We start from the raw sequence: 22,501 nt of genomic DNA, 5'->3' as shown, positions 1-22,501 counted from the left end.
ATTTACTCCTAATATTTTTATTAATTTATTTCAATATTAATATAGATGAGATAAATTATGAATAACTACTAGCTTTTAGAATAATGATTAACACATAAGAGAGATATTTATCTTGACTTTTGTCAAGATTCGAATCTCAAACTTTATTATGACAATACCTCATACGTTAATCATTAGATCCATCCTCATGTTCATTCATTGGTAGATTATATTTTATCTATTAAATAAGTAGAGTCTAGCTCACTTGCTAATAAATTTACAAGACCTTTCCTGTCCAGAAAGTCTTGAATTAGAGGATCTGCTCTGATGAGTCACGGACTCTTATAAAATAAGGGACGTTTGGTTAAATAATAGGAATGACTATAAGTATGAATTTAATAGTAGGATGGAATAAAAATAAGAATAAAAATGAAATCCATCAAATTATATGAATCAAATTGATTTCCATAAATTTAATAATCATTCTCAAAATATCATTCCCAACCTTCCCTTAAATTACTGAGTTACAGTGGTTTGGAATTTCCTATATAAAGCTGGGTCAGTTAGGCCTGAACAGTGCGCTGGCGGGCGATACGGAAGAGTAGGGTGCGAGCGGATAACGGGCCGCCGAAATGATCGCCCACGGCCAGAACATCGCCGATCTCGCGTCCTCGTTCCTTTCCCAGCGCCGCCCTTCTCCTCGCAGCCGTTTTGCCCGCCAATATTCCCCTGTGAGGTTTCTCTCTCCGAGGCCCGCGGCACGCGCACTCCGCCACGACACCTCGGGCGATGATGGGGACGGCCAGGCGGCCGTCACTGCCAAGCGGCGGGAGTTCTTGCTGTTGCCCTCCTTGGCCATGGCTGCGGGCTTCCTTTACTCGTTTTCGGCTGCCGCCGCAGAGGAGAAGGCCCCCGAGCCGCTGCCCGCCCCGCCCGCGTCCTCCGTCGTTGACGAAGGGAAAGTGAAGGAGAAGGAAGATAAGCAGGAGGAGCCGGAGATTTTGTCTAGGATTTACGACGCGACGGTGATTGGGGAACCGGAGGCGGTGGGGAAGGACAAGAGGAGGTTGTGGGAGAAGCTGATGGGCGCTCGCGTGGTGTACTTGGGGGAGTCTGAGATGGTGCCGGATCGGGACGATAGGGTTTTGGAGTTGGAGATTGTCAAGAATCTTAGGAATCGTTGCTTGGAGCAGCAGAGGACCATATCCTTGGCTCTCGAAGCTTTTCCTATTAATCTCCAACAACAGCTAAATCAGTTCATGGATGGAAGGTTAGGTGGTAGCCATGGTTCTGCGTTTTAGTTTTGAAAGTTGATTAATTCTCTTATCGTGTAGAAATTTATGATTTTGTTTATTGTTTTCTTTCATTTTCTTCTTGAACTAAGCATTATTTTCTCAATTTGGATAAGGTAGTTCAAAGATGATTTTTTTTTTTTTTTCCTTTTTCCTCTTCTTTTATTTTTTTTGGAAAAAGAAAAAAGGGTGAACAAAACCATTCAGCCTACAAGAAAAGTATAACAAAGGTGCAGCAAAACAGAGAACAAGTCAATGAATCATGGCCCCAAGGAAGGCCAGAAATAAGTTATCAAGGAGCCTAACTATACAAGGAAAAAGTTCTCCAATTTATGTTAGGCCAGGAGATAAAAAAAAGATCCGAGTTTTAGCTTAGCAGGACCATACGTGAAGTGACGTAACCCAAGACGTCAGTAAATCTAGCAAGCAATGAAGGCATGAAGCAAATGACTTTACTTGGAAGTTGACATCGTTCCTATCTGTCCAGATCACTGAGAGCCACACCTGATAAAAAGTATCCTCAGGGGCTCTCCTGGCAATAATAAGGATGCAATGACCCAAATAGAGAGGGTGTCCATGACAACCATGAAATGTCAAACTGGTACCACCTGGCAACCCTGCTTGGCAAACAGACATAAGGAGAACAGACACTAACTAGTTTCCTCCTCAATCGAACAAAGGACACAACTAGTCATATATCCTGCAAAGGGTCTCCACAGTGTTGATTTTCCTATGAAGGATCAACCATGACCAAATATGACACTACCTCGGAGCATAGGAGAGCCAAAAACGGAATAGGGAGCATTTTTGGTGGACAACCATCCAAGATGGTGATCAGTGGATAGAATTGTTATCTCATCGAATTGGATGAATGGAGAAAAGTAGGTCAATCATAGTTTTTTTTTTCATCTGAGTTCGTTTTTCCCCCTCTTTGTTCAATTCTTTCCTTCCTTTCATTCTTTCATGCTAACTTGCTTCTTTGCTTTCTTTCTTTTCTTATCTTCTACTGGAGCATATGTGCACTGCAGAGATGAAACCTATCACACAAGATGTGAGTCTTCTTTAGTTTTATATATTTGGTAAATTTGTTATGACGAATGCTAACTCTACTCTTACTATCCTAACTAAGTTGAATAAGGCAATGAGTCAACTGTCTGTGAACATAACAATTGTGTTATTAAGAAATGAACCGAGCTGATAGTTTATGATAGTGAGGTTCAAATTATTATTGCTCTAGTACATAAGGTATGGAAATTAATGCAGCAGTGCATTATGCAAGTTGACTTGCTTAGAATTGTGAGGATTGAGGGACCATTAACCAAGGTTTTAAAAGGTGTTTGCATGAAGAATTTCTTGTATGTTTTCCTTGTATAACATTTGTTTCCATTTGTAGCCTTCATCTTTCTTATCTAGAAATCAATTTGTAGAAACAATATGCTCATGTAGGTATTAATTATGGAAAAAAAATAGCAGTATTTTCATTAGTCTTGTGGAGTTTGATATGACTATGACATTTATATAAGTCAATGTATTATCATTCATCATTTTCTACTTATTAGAGAGATGATGCTATGACAGAATTGAAAGAGGAAACTATTATGCATCATTATCATTGTTGCTTTGTTTCATACTTATTAGAGAGATGATGCTATGACAGAATTGATGGAGGAAGCTTAAAAACTTACACTTCCCATTGGCCATCTGAACGCTGGCAGGAATATGAACCTCTCCTAAATTACTGTCGTGATAATGGAATTAGGATTGTTGCTTGTGGTACCCCACTGAAGGTAATACCAAACACATATAAAAGATACACATTTGGTAATACAAATCAATGCTTCTTTCAACTTATATACCTTTTTGTTTTTGTTCAATTTTGAAGACCATATATATATATATATATATATATATATATATATATATATATATATATATATATATATATTTGCATACAAGCTTTTATCATTGTCTATTGAAACTAGCCAATTTTGTTATTAGCATATTTTAAATATATCATATTCCTTCAAATGTGTTGAAATATTTGCTTGTAAATCATCTTTACCGTTTTTGCTTCAATTATTGCTGAATCTTAACTGCCATAGCAATCCTGATAGTATGGTTTATTTGCATTATTTTACATCATACCTGGCTTGAAACGTCTCCAATGAGGGTTACAGTCTCTAGTCAGGCTACAAATGTCAACTATCAAGTGATGTGGGATTTGGCTCAATTTTGAGTTATATTTCATGCTGTCGAAACAGACAAAAAATAACACTCGGTGAGTTATAAAATGTCAAGGGTAACCACAAGTTAATATTTGGATAATTGAAAACAAACTGAAAGTAGATATATAAAATTGTTCTATATCAAATTTTTGTCTACTTATATAGGTAGGCTATACTATACATCAACTCATGAAGCAATCCAATTTACACTAGCAATAACTAGTAGTTGCTGATTCACTAATGTCTTGGTGACTAATTTTGTTTGAGTGTATGTATAAATATAAGGTTCTGTTACAATAATCTTTTAGTGAAAGCAGCAGATAAAAAATGGCAGGGACTTTTATTTGTTATGAGTGATGGTTCCATCTTTAACAGAGGAAATTTAGTTTGCAGTCAGACAAAATAATACAACTTTGGTTAAATATGGCATAACTAAATCATAAAGTTAGTGAATGGTGAGAATCAATTTGATCAGATTTTTGCATGAATGGCAACATCGTGGTTTAAGTTAAGTTGGTTTGAAACTTGTAAGACTTACTGAACCTTCTTGGGTACTTTTAATGTCCTATCTAATTAAATCTGCTCCTCGTGGTTTTAGAATCTTTTGGTGTCTACTTACTTGAAGCATATACAATTTGTCACATGAAATTTATCTTCCACATCAAAGCTATTCCTCTTTCTCTCTTCTTTTAGCATTGCCATATTCGTTGTTGTCTCTTAAATGACATCTACACCATCAAGATTTGAAGTTGACTATGAGGGTATAGTTGATGATGATTGTCCTATTGCCAAAAATAGTTAATTATGAAATATCCTATTCACCATTGCATTTTAATGCCTAATTAAATTAAATGGATAACATGTAGCATTTCTGTCATGGTGAGGTATGAAACAACAGTTTGTTGTTATGATTAATAATTGATATGTTCCATTGATCATTTATAGTAATCAACATCATTTAAAGTCTGTGTAATTTAGGATGGATTTTATTTCAAGTAAACTAGGAATCTTTAACCTATTTATGATTGCTTGACTGAATGTTAGATGCACAATTTGAAAATTTACTAAATGAGTCAATAAAAACATTGATTTGACAACTTTGAAAAAAGTTTATACATTTCTTTTTGATGGCTGTATTATTGTTCTCTTTTGAATTTAATTTATATATTTTACTGTTAGAACTCAATTAATTGCAAAACATTATAGCTGCTATGATTAGTATTTGCTTCAGGGATATGGATATTAACAATTTATTGGTATTTGTTCTGTTTATGTGGATACATCAAGGAGATTGTTGTGTTTCCCTTCTAAATGTATCAGGTACTCAGAACTGTTCAAGCTGAAGGCATTCGAGGCCTTAGAAATGGAGAGCGGAAGTTATATGCTCCTCCAGCTGGATCAGGCTTCATTTCTGGCTTCACTTCCGTCACTGGAAGATCACTGATAGACAGCATTTCTTCAACTCCATCTTCCCTTTTTGGTCCAAGTTCATACCTATCTGCGCAGGCTAGAGTTGTTGATGATTATACAATGTCCCAGAGTATCCTTAAAGCTATTACAGATGACGATTCAGTGGGGATGCTTGTAGTTATAACTGGTGCAAGCCATGTAATTTATGGATCAAGAGGAATAGGAATTCCTGCTCGAATATCGAAGAAACTGCAAAAGAAAAATCAAGCTGTGATACTACTTGATCCTGAAAGACAGCAAATACGCAGAGAAGGTGAAGTCCCAGTTGCTGATTTCTTGTGGTACTCTGCTGCTAAGCCTTGCAGTCGAAATTGCTTTGATCGTGTTGAAATTGCTCGTGTAATGAATGCAGCAGGGAGGAGACGTGAAGCTCTACCTCAGGTAGTTTATTGATACATACATTTGTTGCCCTTCATAGGACTTTAAGGTGGTGTGAGACAATAAAGTTTATTATTTATTTAACCCTATAAACTGAAGTTTGGTGCATTAGTTGTTGACCTCGACAGCTTTGAGGTTGAATCCTATAGCAAAGTGAGAATTTGGCTCAACCTTACTTAGGCCTTGCTATAGAAACTTGTCCACCTAACCTCACCTGTGGAAGATTGGCATTTATTACAATACGAACCTCATTTTTTTCCCTTTTTGATGCATACCTCAGATAATTATTTGTTACATAATGCTTTTTTGTTGTCACTCTTGAAGCCAGTTTTTTTTGTCCCTAACACAAGTTTTGATCCAAAGTGAAACTTCAGAGGAGACCTATGAAGATATCTGTTTTTTAAGGGCAAAGGTGCAGAGCAATATACTATATTTCTTCCAAAAAATGCAACTGTATTATAGTATGTGCACTTTTGGCCTTTATATACTTAATTATGCAATTCAATTATATATGTTATTTTTTCCTAAATCCTATTGCTCCATTCAAGATGGACCAAGCCTAGAAGGAAATAGTTGTCTAGAAAATATCTTATTTCATTGGCTGGCTTTACCCATTGGTAATCTTTAGTTTTTTTTTCTTCTGTTGGAGATAAAGATTACTTGAAAGTCCATTTGTCTATACCTTGAATGTTTATGCAGTTATATTGTTGATACTCTTTTTTTGTTCTTTGAACAGGACCTCCAGAAAGGATTGGACCTTGGAATTGTGTCACCTGAGATACTGCAGAATTTTTTTGACCTTGAGCAATATCCTTTAATCTCTGAACTGATTCACCGATTCCAAGTAAGACCTATATATCTTTCTCTTCCTCTTCGATGTAATCCATGCCCAATTTTCTAAATCAATGAGCATTATTTATTATTAAACAGATGTTATGATGTTTCATCTTTAATAAACTAGAAGTAATTGTGCAAGAATAGTATAGATGCTGATGTTTTTGATTGTTTATTGTGATATGTTCACATGATTTCTTGATTTTGCAGGGTTTTCGGGAAAGGCTTCTGGCAGATCCTAAATTTCTACATAGGTTGGCCATAGAAGAGGCCATTTCAATTACAACAACACTATTAGCTCAATATGAAAGACGGAAAGGACGATTTCTTGAAGAAATTGATTATGTTCTAACTGATACTATCAGAGGTTCTGTTGTTGATTTTTTTACCGTGTGGCTTCCTGCTCCAACACTTTCTTTTTTAACTCATGCTGATGAAAGTTCATCATCGGAGAATTTTGATTTGTTGAAAGACCTACTAGGGTCAATTCCAGATAATGCCTTCCAAAAAAATGTTGTGGGTAAAGACTGGAATTTGAGTCATAGGTTTGCATCAGTATTCGTTGGAGGATTGAAACTTGCGGGTGTGGGATTTATCTCTAGTATTGGTGCCGGAGTTGCTTCAGATGTTTTGTATTTACTCCGTCAAAGTTTGAGACCAGCATTATCTGTGAATAAACGCAAAAGATCTCCCATATACAAGTCAGCCATAGTATATGGATGCTTTCTTGGGACTTCAGCAAATTTGCGTTATCAGGTATTTTGGCAGTTTCTTGTGTTTATTAAATCTGTAACCATTTGAATTCTTTATGCAACAACTTGCTCTTATCAATCTTGCATAATTCCTTCTATGATTTGATCACGTACTCTATCCAGAGAGTATCAGGAATCTGCATGTGGTAATGATATTTGTAAATTGAGCTAAAAACCACAAAAGGCTATCTATCCCACAATGATAGGATTGGCTGGGTTTTAACTACTATATTTCACTTTTCTAATCAATACTGGTTTAAGAGACTGGTCAGAGTGATACTTTAATGCAACCTCACTGCCATAATCAATAATATACTTGATATTTGCATGGTTTGAGAAAAAAGTTCTAGAGACCTTGAAATCATCAAAATCTCTTATCTGTAACATATGATCACACCTACTCAACTACCAAATATAAGCTTGATGAGTACGTTGGGCGGCTGGGTCTCTATGAATCATAGTACATCTCTTCATGGTCTATGAGAAGTTGCCTTTGATGTGATCTTTTTGACAAACTTTGTAGCATAATTACAATACCATGATCTCTGATGTCATATTTATCATAAAATAAAACTATGATTTAATGATCCAAACCATAGATCTCAGAATTCATAAGTCAGGCATTAGACCTAGGTAGTCCTGTAAACTAACACAACCATTTAGGGTCAAGGTAATCCATTCCACGAGTGATCCGACACCAAAATCTCATTGGAAGATTGCAATCTCAAAGGGGAGTGTCAGCACTTGGTATTGGCAACATCAAAAAGGCATGCACTGACAACTCTGTGAAACATTGTGGAAGGCCATCTTAGCTAGTGGGAAGGGCTTATGAGTGGCTTTATCTGGGATATTGTGAACCTAAGGTTCATTGCTTTTGGAGTTCAAGAGCAGGTAAGTCATTCCTCATTCTTTTTTGTCATCTTCTTCTCGCTCCTCTTACTCTTCTTCCCTTTTGCCTCCTCTTCCTCCCCTTCCTTCCTCCCCTTTTTATCAACGTTGAGACCAATTCATGTTGAACAAGGTAAGTCTGCTCAACATTGAAAGGATCTATTTGGCCAGCCATGCAAACCTGGCATCAAAGGTCTTATACATTGAACACAAACATCATCCTGTTTGTGAACTTTTGGACAAGATGATTTGTCACAATCCAATCTCAGAAATTTTGATCAATAATTTGATAGATGTTAATTCACAGTAGGGCTTGATGCAGGTCCATGGTTTAGAGAAGTTTTATTCCTATATCATATTTGTAACATACTTTCTAAAGTGACAATTGCCTGATATCATATTTGTCATGAGTTTACTGAAGATAATTTTATGATAGAAAACCATGTATGTCATGCTTGAGCCAATTAAGGGGATCTGACTCAACATGATCGCTGAACCAACACAATCATATTGTGTACTTCTGGTTGAGTCAATTTTGCAAAATTTCAACCTAAGCAAATTTTGACTAACAACTAATTTATGGAAACTATACAATCCAAATTGTTTTAGACTAAATTAATTTGTAGACTCACACAACTTGCCATAAAATAAAGGTATCATGACCTTTGAGTCAAATATTATCAAGCTAGTTCACAAAACATGCCACTATTGATTTATTGTTGGCCATCAATTGGTGAATAATTGTTTATATGAAAGCCTTGTTCAACATGATTTGTATTCTTATTGATAGTATTTTTTCGAAATTTATCTTATTGGATAACTATGTCCATGATCGTTAATGCACACATCTGAAATATGCAGATAATTGCTGGATTAGTGGAACACCGCCTTTCTGATTATTTGTTATCTTATGGCAATGGAACATTACTTGTTAACGCATTGTCTTTCACGGTCCGCACGATCAACTCATACTGGGGAACACAGGTTGATGATCCTTAACTCATAAATCAGTCTTGTCCTCGTTTATTTGCAAATTTGTTATTCCTTATATAGTCGTGCAAGAAACTATGATTATTAGGACCTTCTAGATTATAGTTCCTCATTTGAGAGGCTAAAACAAACTAAAATGATCCATTTGTATTTTGGTACAACCTTCACTGACAGTACGTATGTAGGACCAAGATGAGAGTATTGGGTACATTGTGATGCTGAAAAGAATATCATAAAGCTTTATAAATTGCTAGTTTCGTGTCATCTTCAATTGATATTCCTTCATTTTTTGCAGCAATGGGTTGATCTTGCTCGATATACAGGACTACAAATTCAAAAAAAGGAAGCTATCAAGGATCAGGTTGCAAATACATCCGATGTGCCACTTTTAGAATGCTCCAAGACACAAATAAACAACACGGATGAAAGCAATAATCAGGTGCAACTTTTAGAATGCTCCACAACAAAGATAAACAATATGGATGAAAACAATAACCAGTCAGGTGATACCCCAACATAATACATCAGCTTCGATCAATCCGTTCAGATGGTTACAGACACTCAGGATCAGTACATGGCTCAATTTGTTGTCTATCGGATGGACTACTGCAGTTCGCCACAACTTTGGTTTTTGTAGCTATTGTTTCCAGAATGGCAACCTCAAGAAATCACAAATGTAGCCGTGCCTGAGTTTCAGAAACTATCCTTGGCAAAAGTTTGACAAGAAGATGCACATAACACAAAGTTAACTGGAAATAGTTTTCTGCTTCAGAAACCAACACAATACCAATCTCCTACAGTGCTACATCATTTTTTTTTTCTTTCTTTAGACTATTAAAGGTCCATTTTGAAGAACACATTTTGTTTTGAAATTTGACACTTGATCACCTAATCAACTCAAGTTTATACATTTTGATGATGGCACACATTTGCTCAAGTTGATGCATGAAATTCAGTTACTGGTAAAATGCTAACTATGAAGGCATGAAATACCTAATTCAGTTATTGGTAAAATGCTAATTTTCTTAGCTGTATTTGTTTAAAGAATAATGTTAAATCTTGCTAACTCATTGTTTTTTTTTTCTTTATTTTTTTTTTCTAGTGATTTGAACATGTAGATGCATTTTAATTGTGATTCATCTTAATATTTAATTAATTCATCACAAAAGACATACAAGATCAAGTAAAATGCATATCATAGAAAATTGAGTGGTCTATATCATTGAATGTGGAGGCCTCACAAGTATATGGTGAAGGAAAAAATCTTTATATTGCCCCAATGTGTTAATATACAAATGTTGGCCACTTATATATCTTAGAAACCATGACTCATGATTAAAGGTCGTTTATGGTTGCCCCCGGGGCACGGTGCAGTAGTAAGGGACAAGAATGATTCTCGTCTATTCCAATATTATGTTGGATATTTTCGAAGGCTAACGAAATTCAAATCATTCATGATGTTGTCATGCTAAGATCCACCTATGCTACTCAAAGTTGCTTGTTGACCAGAGGCAGGATCTCTTGGATCTTTTTTGTGCTCCAGGGATGTGTCACTTATATTTACGGTCGGATCGTGGTCGCGATCCGATCGTAAATGGTTGCGATCCCTTTTTGGATTCACCGTCCCCACTAGGTTATAATTTTTGTTCGAAGCGGGCGGCAGGAGGTCACCCAAAGGACACCCTCGCTCGGCGCTCAGTAACTTGACCACTTATCCACCATCGGAGGCCTCCGGGCAGCCTCCGACCGCCCGCTCCGAACAAAAACTATAGCCTAGTGGAGACGGTGAACCCAAGAAAGGACCGCAACAATTTGCGACCGGATCACGACCACGATTCGATCGCAAATACGAGTGGCACATTCCCTGGACCATAAAAAAGTGGTCTAAGAAATCTGTGCTTTGATAACCAATCTATGGAGTTGGGTCATCCACTTCCGGAGCTAGTTGGATCCAAGACATAGATATCTAAGTATACCTAGTTGTTTTTAAAAGGTTATTCATGGTTACAATGACTAACTTTAAGAGTACTTAAATATTTTTTTTAAAAAAATACTAATAATTTGTAGGCCGTATAATTTAGAGCACAGATCTTTTGGACTACTTTTTTGTGGTCCAGAGGATGTGTCACTCGTATTTGCGGTCGGATCATGGCCACGATCGGCCTCAAATGGTTGTGATCCATTCCTGAGTTCACCGTCCCCATCAGGTTATAATTTTTGTTCGGAGCGGGCGGCCAGAGGCCACCCGAACACCTCCGGTGGTGGATAAGTGGCTAGGTTACTAGGTGCCGAGCGAGGGTGTCCTCCGGGCGACCTCCGACTGCCCGCTCCGAATAAAAACTATAACCTGATGGGGACGATGAATTTAGGAAGGGATCGTAACCATTTGCGGTCAGATCATGATTGTGATCCAACTATAAATGCGAGTGACATATCCCCTGGATCATAAAAAGTGATCCAGAAGATCCTTTCTCTATAATTTAACTTTTCAAATGTTATAAAAAATAATTCAAAGGGCATATTGGGGATTTTCAAAAGACGGAGGGAGTTCTTTGTGATGCATTTATTCATTTTGGATCCGGTTTGCTCCTATCATAATCCAAACCCGTTTGGATCGGAAGCTTACAAGTCTTCGTCGCGATTCAGGCGGCTCCAGCTCCTCGTCTTCGTTCGCACTTCAACAGATTTCTTCCTCGATCCATCTTCGAGAATTAGAGATCGATTCATCTGTGTTCTTCTCGTCCTTCGATTGGATTCGGCATCTCGTAGATTCGATCTGCAGTTAGACTGTGTGATGTTTCCCATCCTCGAGACTATATCTTTTTGCTCTTTTAAGAGATTTTGATCGGAGGGCATGGGAAGGTTTAGATCTTTGTCTGCGATTCTGTCACTGTACTTTCTTTTGTTGGCATCCGTCGCTTCATCTCGTGTTCTAATGAGCGATTCGAAGGTAATGACTGTTTTCCTTTTCTATATTCCGTTACGCCGTTCTTAAATTGTACTTTACGACATGTATGATGAGTTCTTCATCAGGATACGCCATCGTCGACTCCGACTCCGGTTTCTCCTCGACCGGCCGAGATACCTCCTCCAAACCCTAACAATACTCTTGGGGTCAAGGAACTGAACGAGACTTGTGATTCTTCACATGTTCGCTGTCATGGAAGTTTAACTGTTTGTCTTCTCTATTCTGAAAAAGGTAACATCGGTTTGTCATTTTTTATTTTTTTTCGTGGTCAATTTATGTAAAGATGTTCAACTATGCTCTTAAAATTGGAATTTATAGCTTTAATAACAGTTATTATCCGTACCCACTTATTTTTTTCGATGTTATCATTGCTTCCTATATATGCACTTGATACATGATTGTGTCCTTTCCCAAGTATTTGATTCTGCAGGCGGAAAGTAGTCTTTTCATCTTTTTTATTTTGCTTTTTTTTCCCCCATTCCAAAGTTTAACTACTTGAATCAAATAGTATATTCCCTTTAAAATGCTAATTCTAAATGTTCTGATAATTTGTTTGAAAATACTTGCAAATTTTCAAACCACACACATATGATATCCCAAAACCACGCCCCAAAGTTTGGAAATGCCAAACTTCAGCTCCCAAATTCTGCACTTTGATCAACTGCACCATCATTATATCACTAATTGTGTCCTAATGTGACTGCCAAAATTGATCAAACCATCTGTAGTCTCATGATGAACTCTGGTGTGGGAAGGGGATAATTTCTCTGAAATATTTTTGGTCAGTGTAAAGGGTAAGCTAGAGCTTTTCTCATTTTTATATTTAGGTAACAGCTTTACCCTTCTATTCTCCTGATTTTGTGGCTGCTAATGCTTGGACCAAGTCTGTTAATATCTAGGCTAGCTCTGACAGTGGACAGTACTATTAGTACTATGAACATGTAAATCATGTTATTTTTTTCCTATCTTATTCTTCTACATCCTCGTAAATTACTGTAGTTTCATGATCTATTGGCATACAACAAAAAAGGTTCTTAGGGATGTCATTGTCAATCAGCTGGATCATGTTTAACATTCTATCATTCTTGTTCGATGCAAGGGCATTAGCTTACTTCTGCCTCCTCATTGGGATAGTAATGGTTGTTGTAGCTCTTATGATGTCATTCTCGTAGTGTAAAGAAAAGCATTTTGCACACAGAGAGAAGCATATGCAATAGCCGAACAACTTGTGTATGCATTTTATCGTACAAACTTTAGTATTCATAGCTGAACAGTTTGCATAGAGAAGCATATGCAATAGCAGGTTACAGTCTGCAGGCATTTAAGTTCAAAATGAACAATATCGAACTTCCTAGTTTATTGAACATATGGAAAACGTTTCAAGATGTGCATCAGACAATCTTTTATCACTACGACATTATTTTCATATCTAATCAGTTTCTTGAAAGCCTTTTAACTGCATTTCATCTACAATTGGTAAACGATAGCTGTAAACTGTAGCTTCACCAGGGTATTATTACGCAGCATATTTCTACACAATCATTGTTTTTCAGTTTAACAGCCTAATACATTGAACTTCAATTGGTAAATAAATTTTTAGGTGATGAAAGTTTAGATTAGTGATATTGAGAGAAGCTTACATTAGTATATGGACATAATGCTCATTGTAGAAGAAAATGATTGATTTTGACTGTTCACATTGCTGCACCTATACCATTAGATCAGCACTCTGACTCTATATCTGTATTCTCCCTGATGTAACTCTAGATCTGTATGCTCCTTGATGGACTACCACTTTCAACTATTTTAGACAGCCATTCTCATTATGTGTTGTCATGTAGCCAATCTGCTGCTCTTGTTTGTACTAGAACTGAGAGCACGAAGTGAAGCAACCAGTTTTGGCCCATAAATATCATTTCCATAATCAGAGTAACTATCAATTTGTCACTGCTTGGTGACTGTGTTGCTCCTCTGGTTTACAGAGACCTCTTATGCAACTGCTCCAAATAGTTGGTTTTCACTTGGTCCAATACTTTTAACAAACAAAACTAAAACGATTAAGCAATGATAAATTTGGTTAACTTGCAGTGGATGTCGAGTTCTCTGCACTTGGTCCAATACTTTTGTACACCTTTGAAACTCAAATTTTGAATTGTGGTTCGATGCTTTGTTCCCTCATTGTGAGAAATCACACACATTTGTAAGGAAAAAGTTATTAATTCATTGAAGTAAAGATCCCACCAAACTAAAATCCCTTTTCCATTTAGCTGCACCTAAGCTAGAAGAAAATTAAAAAGAGAACTGTTAGAATAAATTAATTCTCGAATCTAGTATATTTATGTATTTGAGAGAGGAGATTACTATGTGTTCAATTACGAAGGGAGAAAAATGCTTCTATGAACAAGCTCATAGGACAATTTATCATAAGAGCTGTCTGGAAGTATTTGCCCAGATTCGTAAAATCTTCTAGTAAATGGCTGTCTGGAAGTATTTGCCCAGATTCGTAAAATCTTCTAGTAAATGGCACTAATTTATAACTCTGTTGCCGTTGCTATCTTTTTTAATTTGTTTTTGCTAGTGAACCTTGATCAGGTTTAATTTTAATCCAATGTGGCTAGTTACTGTCTCTGATGCATGAATCAAAATGGACTTTATAGGAAGTAAAGATGCATAGCATTTGATAGGCTTGTCTCAGTGGCATATGAATTGAGAGTATTCTACAAATACAACTGTTTTTTTTTAAAGATGATTTTACTACAAACATTGTACTTGTCAAAATAAGTTCTTTGAGAATAAAACTATCTATCTGAGTGCTCCTATAACACGAAGTTTTTATTGCATTTATCAATTAATATATAGTATTTCCTTTGAAGAAGCTGTGGAACTTTAATAGGTTAAACTATAAGATCCAGATTTTTCCATGCTTTTAATCTCTGGTTCCTCATTGCAGATTCCAAAAATTATTCCCTTGTAGTTCAAAATATTGGAGATGACACTTCTAATGTGAAAATTATTGGAAATCCTGCTTTTCCTATTACTATTGATAACATTACTCTGGCCAAAAATATTTCCAAGAAGGTTCACTCTCTTATCTCTATCATTTAGCTTGCAGCAATTTGTCCTATTTGGTTAGATAGAAGAATATTTCTTTCATTAGCATTATAAGATGGTAAGATATTTGTGATTTCTACATCATTTTACAAATTGCTTATCTGCTGAAGTGAAGATATTAGTTTTCTCCATAAAGCATGGATTTATAAGTAGCGAATACAGGAAGACCATACTCAGCTTGAATAATTTGAAGGCTTATTGACATGGTTTTAAGTGTCTATTGATAATGGTTGTTTCGGCCAAAACAAGTTGTTTGAACTCATTATACCTTGTGTTGAAAGAAAATAAATTTAAAGAATGTTTGAATTAGCTTCAGCTACGCTGTGCATATGTACCAATGGAGCCAATTTATAAATCCATACAAAAGTTTTAAAAAAAAAAAGTTCTACAAAACCGCAGTTAAATCTGCTATGTTATATTAAGCTGAATGTTGGGCTATGACTCCAGAACATTAAGCAGAAGATGAGAGTTGCAGAAATGAGGATGTTAAGGTGGATGTGTGGATATATCAGGATGGATAGAATAAGAAATGAGAGCATTAGTTGAAGGAAAACTCTGAAAGACACGTTTAAGATGGTATAAGCATGTACTTAGACTACCAATAAACGTTCCAGTTAGGCGATGTGAAACTATGACAAACACACATATCAAACGAGGAAGAGGAAGACCAAAAAAGACTTGGTTAACAACAATAAAATAAGATAAAATTTATTTAAGTATAGACGATGATATAGTAGGAGATAGAGCTCAATGACGTAAAAGGATTCATATAGCCGACCCCATCTTGTGAGATAAGACTTGGTGGTTGTTGTACAAAACTTACTGTAGTATAAGTTCAGAATTATTTACAGTGCCACAATAAATAATAATAATAATAATAATAAAAACGAGAACAAGCTCGAGCAGTTGTGATATGGAGAATATATTTATATTGTGATGCTTTTTAGAACCAAAATTGAGAACCAAATGGAGCTGTGCTCTTGCTTCTAAGAATTTTCTTTGCTTTAGCCATCATGATTAGATTGTGGAAAAGGTTTAAGCTGACTTCTGCTACTTATTCTCACAGATAGCTCTTCCATTTGATGCTTCGAATGTCATGGAAATTTTCATATATTCAGGAAGCGATAATTGCAGTATTCAAATTGGAGCTCCTGATTCTGACTGGAATATCTTACAGCAGTTACTGTCGACTTATGACATACACCTGACCCCAATTTATGGTCTTTACCTTTTGGGTTTTACTGTGGTTGCTTCTGGAGCAACATGGGCTTGTTGCCGATATAGGAAGAGAAGAAACACAGACAGTTCTGGAATCCCATATCAGCAGATTGAGATGAGTGATCAGCCGCAGTCCACTGTAACGATTGACTCCAATGCTATCGATGGATGGGATGATTGGGACGACAATTGGGACGATGAAGCTGCTACAAGGCCTGCAGAAAAACACACATCTACAAGTGTTTCATCAAATGGCCTCACTTCAAGGACACCGAAGAAAGACGGATGGGATTCTGCTTGGGATGACTAACTTTCAGTAAGTTTCACCTCTTGAAGAACAGCAGTACCATCACATGGAATTTGCATGAACATTTGTGCTAAAGCTTCTGTTATAGTCCAGGTAATTTCATGGAGAAGACGAAGTGTCTGCGATATTTTTGTACACTAGATTCAGTTGGCATTTCATATATTCCGTTGGTTTTGTATCATCAATTAGACCATTAAACACTATTGTAAAAGTTTTTCTTTAACTTGCCTCTTTTTGAACTGTTCAAACTGTTCGGCCAATTGGTGGCTCGGTCCAAGAATTTAACATAAATAACTTTTGTGTGTGTAAAAATTACGAAATCCATTGGTCCAAGAGTAATGATGTAAAATTAAAAGGATTGAGAATGTATGTTCATAAGTTTTAGCAGTTTCTTGCTTGGAGAGTGATTGTTTCCTCGTCAACAATTAATCAATCACAGATATGACTCAGGCAAATCCCAGGTATTTCTTGTGAATTTCATTTCTCTTTTGCTATTTATTTTTGGACTGCAATTGTTTCTTCATTTCTCACTCAATTTTCTGCACCTGTAGGTAGCTAAGTCTTACTATATTCGAGTCAAATAGGCCAAGTAAGTCAGATGGACTAGTCGGATCAATGGTCCAAGCAAGCAAGATTGGACCAGTGTTAACCGAACAAATTGGGTGAGTTGTAATGATACCTACTATAACAATCATACAAATATATTTGGTGATCAATAAATAATGGACCATTTGTTGAAAGTGTTGAACACACTATACTAATTCTCCTAAATATTGTTGCCTTTTTCAATAGCAATCTGAATCCACATTGCTACCCACTTGACAAATATGACTAACCACCAAATGCGTCGAAGACGACTAATCATCAACCATTTAGTCACCAATACCACTCGAACTATTGATCAAGCACAAAAACTAAACATAACACATCTTGTCGAGAAGGTATATGTCTTTATTAAAGTTTTAGCCTTAGGTGTTTGTCTAGCATGCAAGTCCTAAATAGACAATAACAAGGAATCAATATTGTGGACAGACAGGTATCAATGTCTCTCACTAAAGGGAAGGCAACTCTCAAAGTCTATGCACATAAGAAATGTATTTTACCTTTTGGATCTGAGTAAGTTTTTCTCTATGATTTCGACCTTATCCTGTTTTATCATTGAACAACTTATGCATGGTACAATTATTATGATTTCGATATCTGAGTTGATATGCTTTTGGAAGGCAGATTATGAGCAGCTGTCTGCCCCACTGGAAACGCTTGTTGCAGGCATTTACTAAGATGGCAAGGAGTAAACAACAGAGACTCATGTCGTTTGATGCTTGTCTTCTTCAGGCTTTGATGGCAAAGTGTCGTAGGAATGTCGATGCAAAGATGCTGATCATCGAGAACAATCCTGAAGCTGTGTATGTTAGAGTTGAGGCTCACCTTCATCAGCAGTTGGGGTGAGAGGTGAGCTTTTCTGGTCCTTTCTACTTAATTGATACTTGCACTTCTTCACAACAAAAGATTCTACTAGTTAACAATGTCGCGGACAGAAGAATTGTCTCGTTAAAGTTTTAGCCTTAGGTGTTTGGCTAACATGCAATTCCTAAATAGACAATAACAAGGAATCAATATTGTGGGCGGGCAGGTATCAATGTCTCTCACTAAAAGAGAAGGCAACTCTCAAAGTCTATGCACATAAGAAATGTATTTTACCTTTTGGATCTGAGTAAGTTTTTCTCTATGATCTCGACCTTATCATGTTTTATCATTGAACAACTTATGCATGGTACAATTATTATGATTTCGATATCTGAGTTGATTAGCTTTTGGAAGGCAGATTATGAGCAGCTTCTGCCCCACTGGAAACGCTTGTTGCAGGCATTTACTAAGATGGCAAGGAGTAAACAACAGACTCATGTCGTTTGATGCTTGTTTTCTTCAGGCTTTGATGGCAAAGTGTCATAGGAATGTCGATGCAAAGCTGCTGAGAGTTGAGGCTCACCTTCATCAGCAGTTGGGGTGAGAGGTGAGCTTTTCTGGTCCTTCCTACTTAATTGAAGCTTGCATTTCTTCGCAACAACATAAGATTCTACTAGTTAACAATGTCGCAGACAGAAGAATTGTCGTAAAAAATCAAAGCTTTAAGTAATGATTTTGATTTATCATTTATATATACCTTGATTCATTTAGCATTAGTAGGCCCCGGCGACAGACCTACCTAACCTTATTTTATTTTGCAAAAGATTATTTTTGAGACTTGAACCCGTGTTCTCAAGGTCATACGATAATAATTTTACGTTGAAGCTCTTCTTCACTTAAATACAATGATATATTAAAAATTAGATATGCCTAACATATTTTTATTATACTTTGACATTAAGCTCTTTCAAGCTTAGCTTAAGTGATATACTACGTTTTTATTCACTAAAATGCTGTGATTAACTAGTCTATGATTTGTATTTTCATCAGTGCAGTCAGTCGAGGAGAAAAAGAAGAAAGCTTCTTTAAGATTAGATGTCATAATCTCGAGTACTATTTCAACTAGTTATATTTCGAGCTCTGCAAGTCTCGGATAAAGCCTTTTCTCTTAGAGAAGATGGATAATGACGGGAATATTTTGACACATGGTACTAGTTGAATAGAGAGATGGGTATGAGGTTGCGAGATGGTCGGATCTGGTTCTCTCACTGACGTATACAATAATGATGGAGGAGCATGCGATATCTAAGACATCTGACATGGAGATGCACGACTGATAGTTATATGAACCCTAGAGATGATAAATGCAAATAGCTATATAAACCCTAGAGATGATCAATGAAAAGGATTCAAACTCTCTACAACTCAACCAGATCCTCTCCATCTTTTTCATCCAACCTATTACCTCAAACAACTGGTCCTCTCATTGGCGTCTACAATGATGATAGAGGAGTATGTGATATCTAGAACATCTGATATGGAGATGCACTGTTGAGAGCTATAGAGAGGACAAGTGCACAGGATTCAAACTCTCTACGATTCCACCATATCCTCTCCATCTTCTTCTTCCAACCTATTACCTCAAATAAATCTTAATTTGATTGTCAGAGCGATACCCAACACTCAAAATGTAGACTTGGTGGCAGAAACAATAACAACAACGACCGATAGGAAGGCTCTGTTTTACTACCCTAAATTCCCTCCCACTGTGCGTTTCCCGTGAACTGAATGGCCAAATTATTGAGCTTCCTTCCTCGGTGCAAAATCATCCATGGCGAATGAATTGTTCGCATGTTTTATTATGTGAGGAATCAAACACACAAGCCAATGCAACTCCAAAACTACCTTGTACTTGTTCGCTCTTTTCTACCAGTACTCCCTTGCTGCCTTCTCGTAGTCCTTACTCCTGTCTCCATCATCATTTTTTTTTTACTTCTCTTGCGTTTGGTCCCATGCATCCATAGTTATTTATAGAATGATAAATCAGAAAACACGTCCGGATAAAACTGAACTAATCGCTATGTAAAAGGATATTTTTTTGATAAATCTATTAATTAGTGACCAACTCGTCGGGGACCTCTATATATATATATATATATATATTTTGATATGTTGAGGGATATTTTGTACTTGACCGTTAGCGACGTACAGACATGGTGTCACCTGCTCGATTTAGCTTAAAAAAAATATCATTTATTCTTTTTCTTCTTTCTTCTCCTATTCAAAACTTTGGAAAATTTTCTAAATAAAATTTTTTCTTCTTTCTTCTCCTATTCAAAACTTTGGAAAATTTTCTAAATAAAATTTCTCCCGTCACAGCTGCTGTGAGATTTTGAAGATTTTATATATTATATATAAATCCGGAGCACAATTTATACTCGTTAAAATATTAGTTCCATTTAAGATTTGACAAAGCACAATGGAGCTGTGAGTCTTGGGGATCACTCTCTCGTGGTTGGCTTCCACGCGCTCGCCCACACCACCGGCTTCTCCCTCCAGGCGAGGAATGCGCCGGCGGCGGCGGCGGCGGCGCGCATGGACCAACCTTCCCGGTACCTCCTCAGCAACGCCCTCAGGTCGTCGGTGACGTCGTCGCTGAACTCCAGCGGCTCGAACCCCGCCGCTCGCATCCGCCTGGACCACCTTGCGCCCGTGTCCCGCCGCTCGGCCGACCCGGCGGCCGGGCACGCCACCAGGTCCACCAACGCGCGGCCGGCTGCGCGTTCGAGGGACAGACGCTCCTCGCTCGCGCGCGGGAAGCTCTCCTCCAGCGACTCCAAGTAGGCGGAGAAGAATCCCAAGCTACCGCGGAAGAGTTTCAAGAACGCCTCCTCCTCCTCCGCCTCCTCCTCCCCCTCCATCGATAGCTCTGCTTCCTCCTCCACAACCGTCACGATCATCGGGTTGAGCCGGCGGAAGGCCGCGAGGAGGGCGTCGCGGCGTCGGCCGACGGCCGGCACCCCGCGGAGCGAGTTGACGCAGTTGACCGCGAGGGCGGCGCCGCCCTCGCGGACGAGGTGGTCGAGGTCGAGGTCGGAGAGGTCGCGGCCGGCAGGGTGATGGACCGCGTCGAACCGGAAGGGCACGCCCATCAATCTCGCGAACCGCTCCATCCGCCGGCCGACCTCCCTCATCGCCTCCTCTTGCACGGCGGAAGCGGAGACCACGACGGTGGTGATGGCGACGCGTGGCGTGTCGGCGTCGGAGGCCCGCGTGGCGAGCGCCTCGAGCAGCGTCGGCCACTGCGTGCAGAAGGTGTTGCTGATGTCGATAATGTGGAGGCTCGACGACGACGAGGACGAGGACGAGGACGAGTAGAAGGAGTCGAGGATGGCGGCGTTGGCCGCGACGTGCCCGAAGGGCGCCCAGGGGCTGAGCTCCTGGAACCGGAGGGCGGTGCGGCGCGTGCACTCGAAGGAGGCGCGGTTGCGGAGCGACGCGCCGGCGAGGGCGCCGAGGGTGCGCGGCCCGGCGCAGGTGGCGCGCGCGAACAGCCCCTGCAGGAAGAAAGAGGCGAGCTTCTGCTCGCCGTCCCCGTACGGCGACGCCAGCTCGTTCAGCGTCCACATGAGGCGGCGCGCCCGGCGCCCGTCGCCCGTCGCGCGAGTCCATCGCCCGTGCGCACTCCAGCAGCAGCGCCGCCGCCCACGACGACGAGGACAGGTCGAGATCGCAGACGGCGTCAGAAGATGCCGCAGGGAGAGGGAGGGAAGAGTTGGCGCAGGGGAGGTTGCCTTCCGATCCATCCATTGCCTGAGACAAAATCTCATCGGCCGGTGCATTCTTCTTCTAATCGGCGAGGCCTGGAGCGGCCGCACAGTCCAAGCTCAACAGCGTCGCCATGTCCCTTCCACTACACCTACACCCTATTTATATAGCTACCTATATATAGATATTGATATCTAGAGAGAGATGGTATATAATTGATGGACTTTCCTTCTGTTCATCCAAATGGTTCCATCTAAATTGTCCTAAAGTCACTACCTATCAATTTAAATTTTTGTTCAGTTTGTACATTAGAAAAAATTTATTCCTAACTTTACTGTTAAGTATATAAATTTACCTGTGCTTCAACTTCTTTCCAAGTCTCAGCTTCCTAATGTACATTAATTTATTTAATTATCTTTATTTTTTAAGTATAAAAAATTTAAAATGAGGTATAATTTTTCTAAATTCAATACATCTAGCATATTTTGAGTATGATTCGTTTTACGCCTAATTGATATACTCGATTTTTTAATTAAATGATGTTAAATTTAAGTAAAAATAATAATATAATTTCTTTTAAATTCAACACAATTTAACTAGAATTGAATATATCAATCGATTGATCAAGCGAAAAAAAAATCATGTTTAATTTGATAAAAAATATACTAGATTATAGTTTAAATGTGTTGCATTTAAAAGAAATTATACCTAATTTTATTTTTTTAAAAAAAATACGAGTAATGAGATAAATTGATGTGTATTATGGAGTTAGAAGGGAGTTGAAATAAATAAAAATTACATGCAAGGAGTGAGAATAAATTATTTTTACTAGGGATAGAATACAAATTTGAATTTGTTATTGGGAATTTTAAGACAATTTACCGATATAATAATTTCTATATATTAATAAACTA

At 38.1% G+C, this 22,501-nt stretch overlaps 2 protein-coding genes, 1 long non-coding RNA gene and 1 pseudogene across 3 annotated transcripts; 3 read left to right on the top strand and 1 right to left on the bottom strand.

Moving 5' to 3' along the window:
* Positions 1 to 532: 532 nt before the first annotated feature.
* On the top strand, positions 533 to 9,718 carry LOC122037096 (protein RETICULATA-RELATED 5, chloroplastic-like). Its single transcript, XM_042596580.1, has 7 exons — positions 533 to 1,249; positions 2,929 to 3,058; positions 4,817 to 5,347; positions 6,081 to 6,188; positions 6,389 to 6,934; positions 8,680 to 8,802; positions 9,104 to 9,718. Exons 1-7 carry the CDS (start codon positions 612 to 614, stop codon positions 9,326 to 9,328), a joined length of 2,301 nt encoding a protein of 766 aa, XP_042452514.1. The 5' UTR covers positions 533 to 611; the 3' UTR covers positions 9,329 to 9,718.
* Positions 9,719 to 11,417: 1,699 nt separating this feature from the next.
* LOC122037081 lies at positions 11,418 to 16,745 on the top strand. The gene is made up of 4 exons (XM_042596553.1): positions 11,418 to 11,758; positions 11,842 to 12,007; positions 14,727 to 14,854; positions 15,954 to 16,745. The coding sequence occupies exons 1-4, from the start codon at positions 11,663 to 11,665 to the stop codon at positions 16,413 to 16,415; spliced, it is 852 nt and encodes a 283-aa protein (XP_042452487.1). The 5' UTR covers positions 11,418 to 11,662; the 3' UTR covers positions 16,416 to 16,745.
* Positions 16,746 to 16,917: 172 nt separating this feature from the next.
* Positions 16,918 to 19,764, top strand: LOC122037082. Its single transcript, XR_006127494.1, has 3 exons — positions 16,918 to 17,074; positions 17,205 to 17,864; positions 18,046 to 19,764. It is a non-coding gene; the product is annotated as an uncharacterized LOC122037082 (long non-coding RNA).
* A 440-nt stretch (positions 19,765 to 20,204) lies between these two features.
* Positions 20,205 to 22,029, bottom strand: LOC122037045 (annotated as a pseudogene).
* Positions 22,030 to 22,501: the final 472 nt, after the last annotated feature.

Source organism: Zingiber officinale, unplaced genomic scaffold (genome assembly GCF_018446385.1).
Source record: "Zingiber officinale cultivar Zhangliang unplaced genomic scaffold, Zo_v1.1 ctg232, whole genome shotgun sequence".
Classification (NCBI taxonomy): Eukaryota; Viridiplantae; Streptophyta; class Magnoliopsida; order Zingiberales; family Zingiberaceae; genus Zingiber; species Zingiber officinale.
Note: the sequence above shows the minus strand (reverse complement) of the source record. Positions and strands in the feature narration are given on the sequence as shown.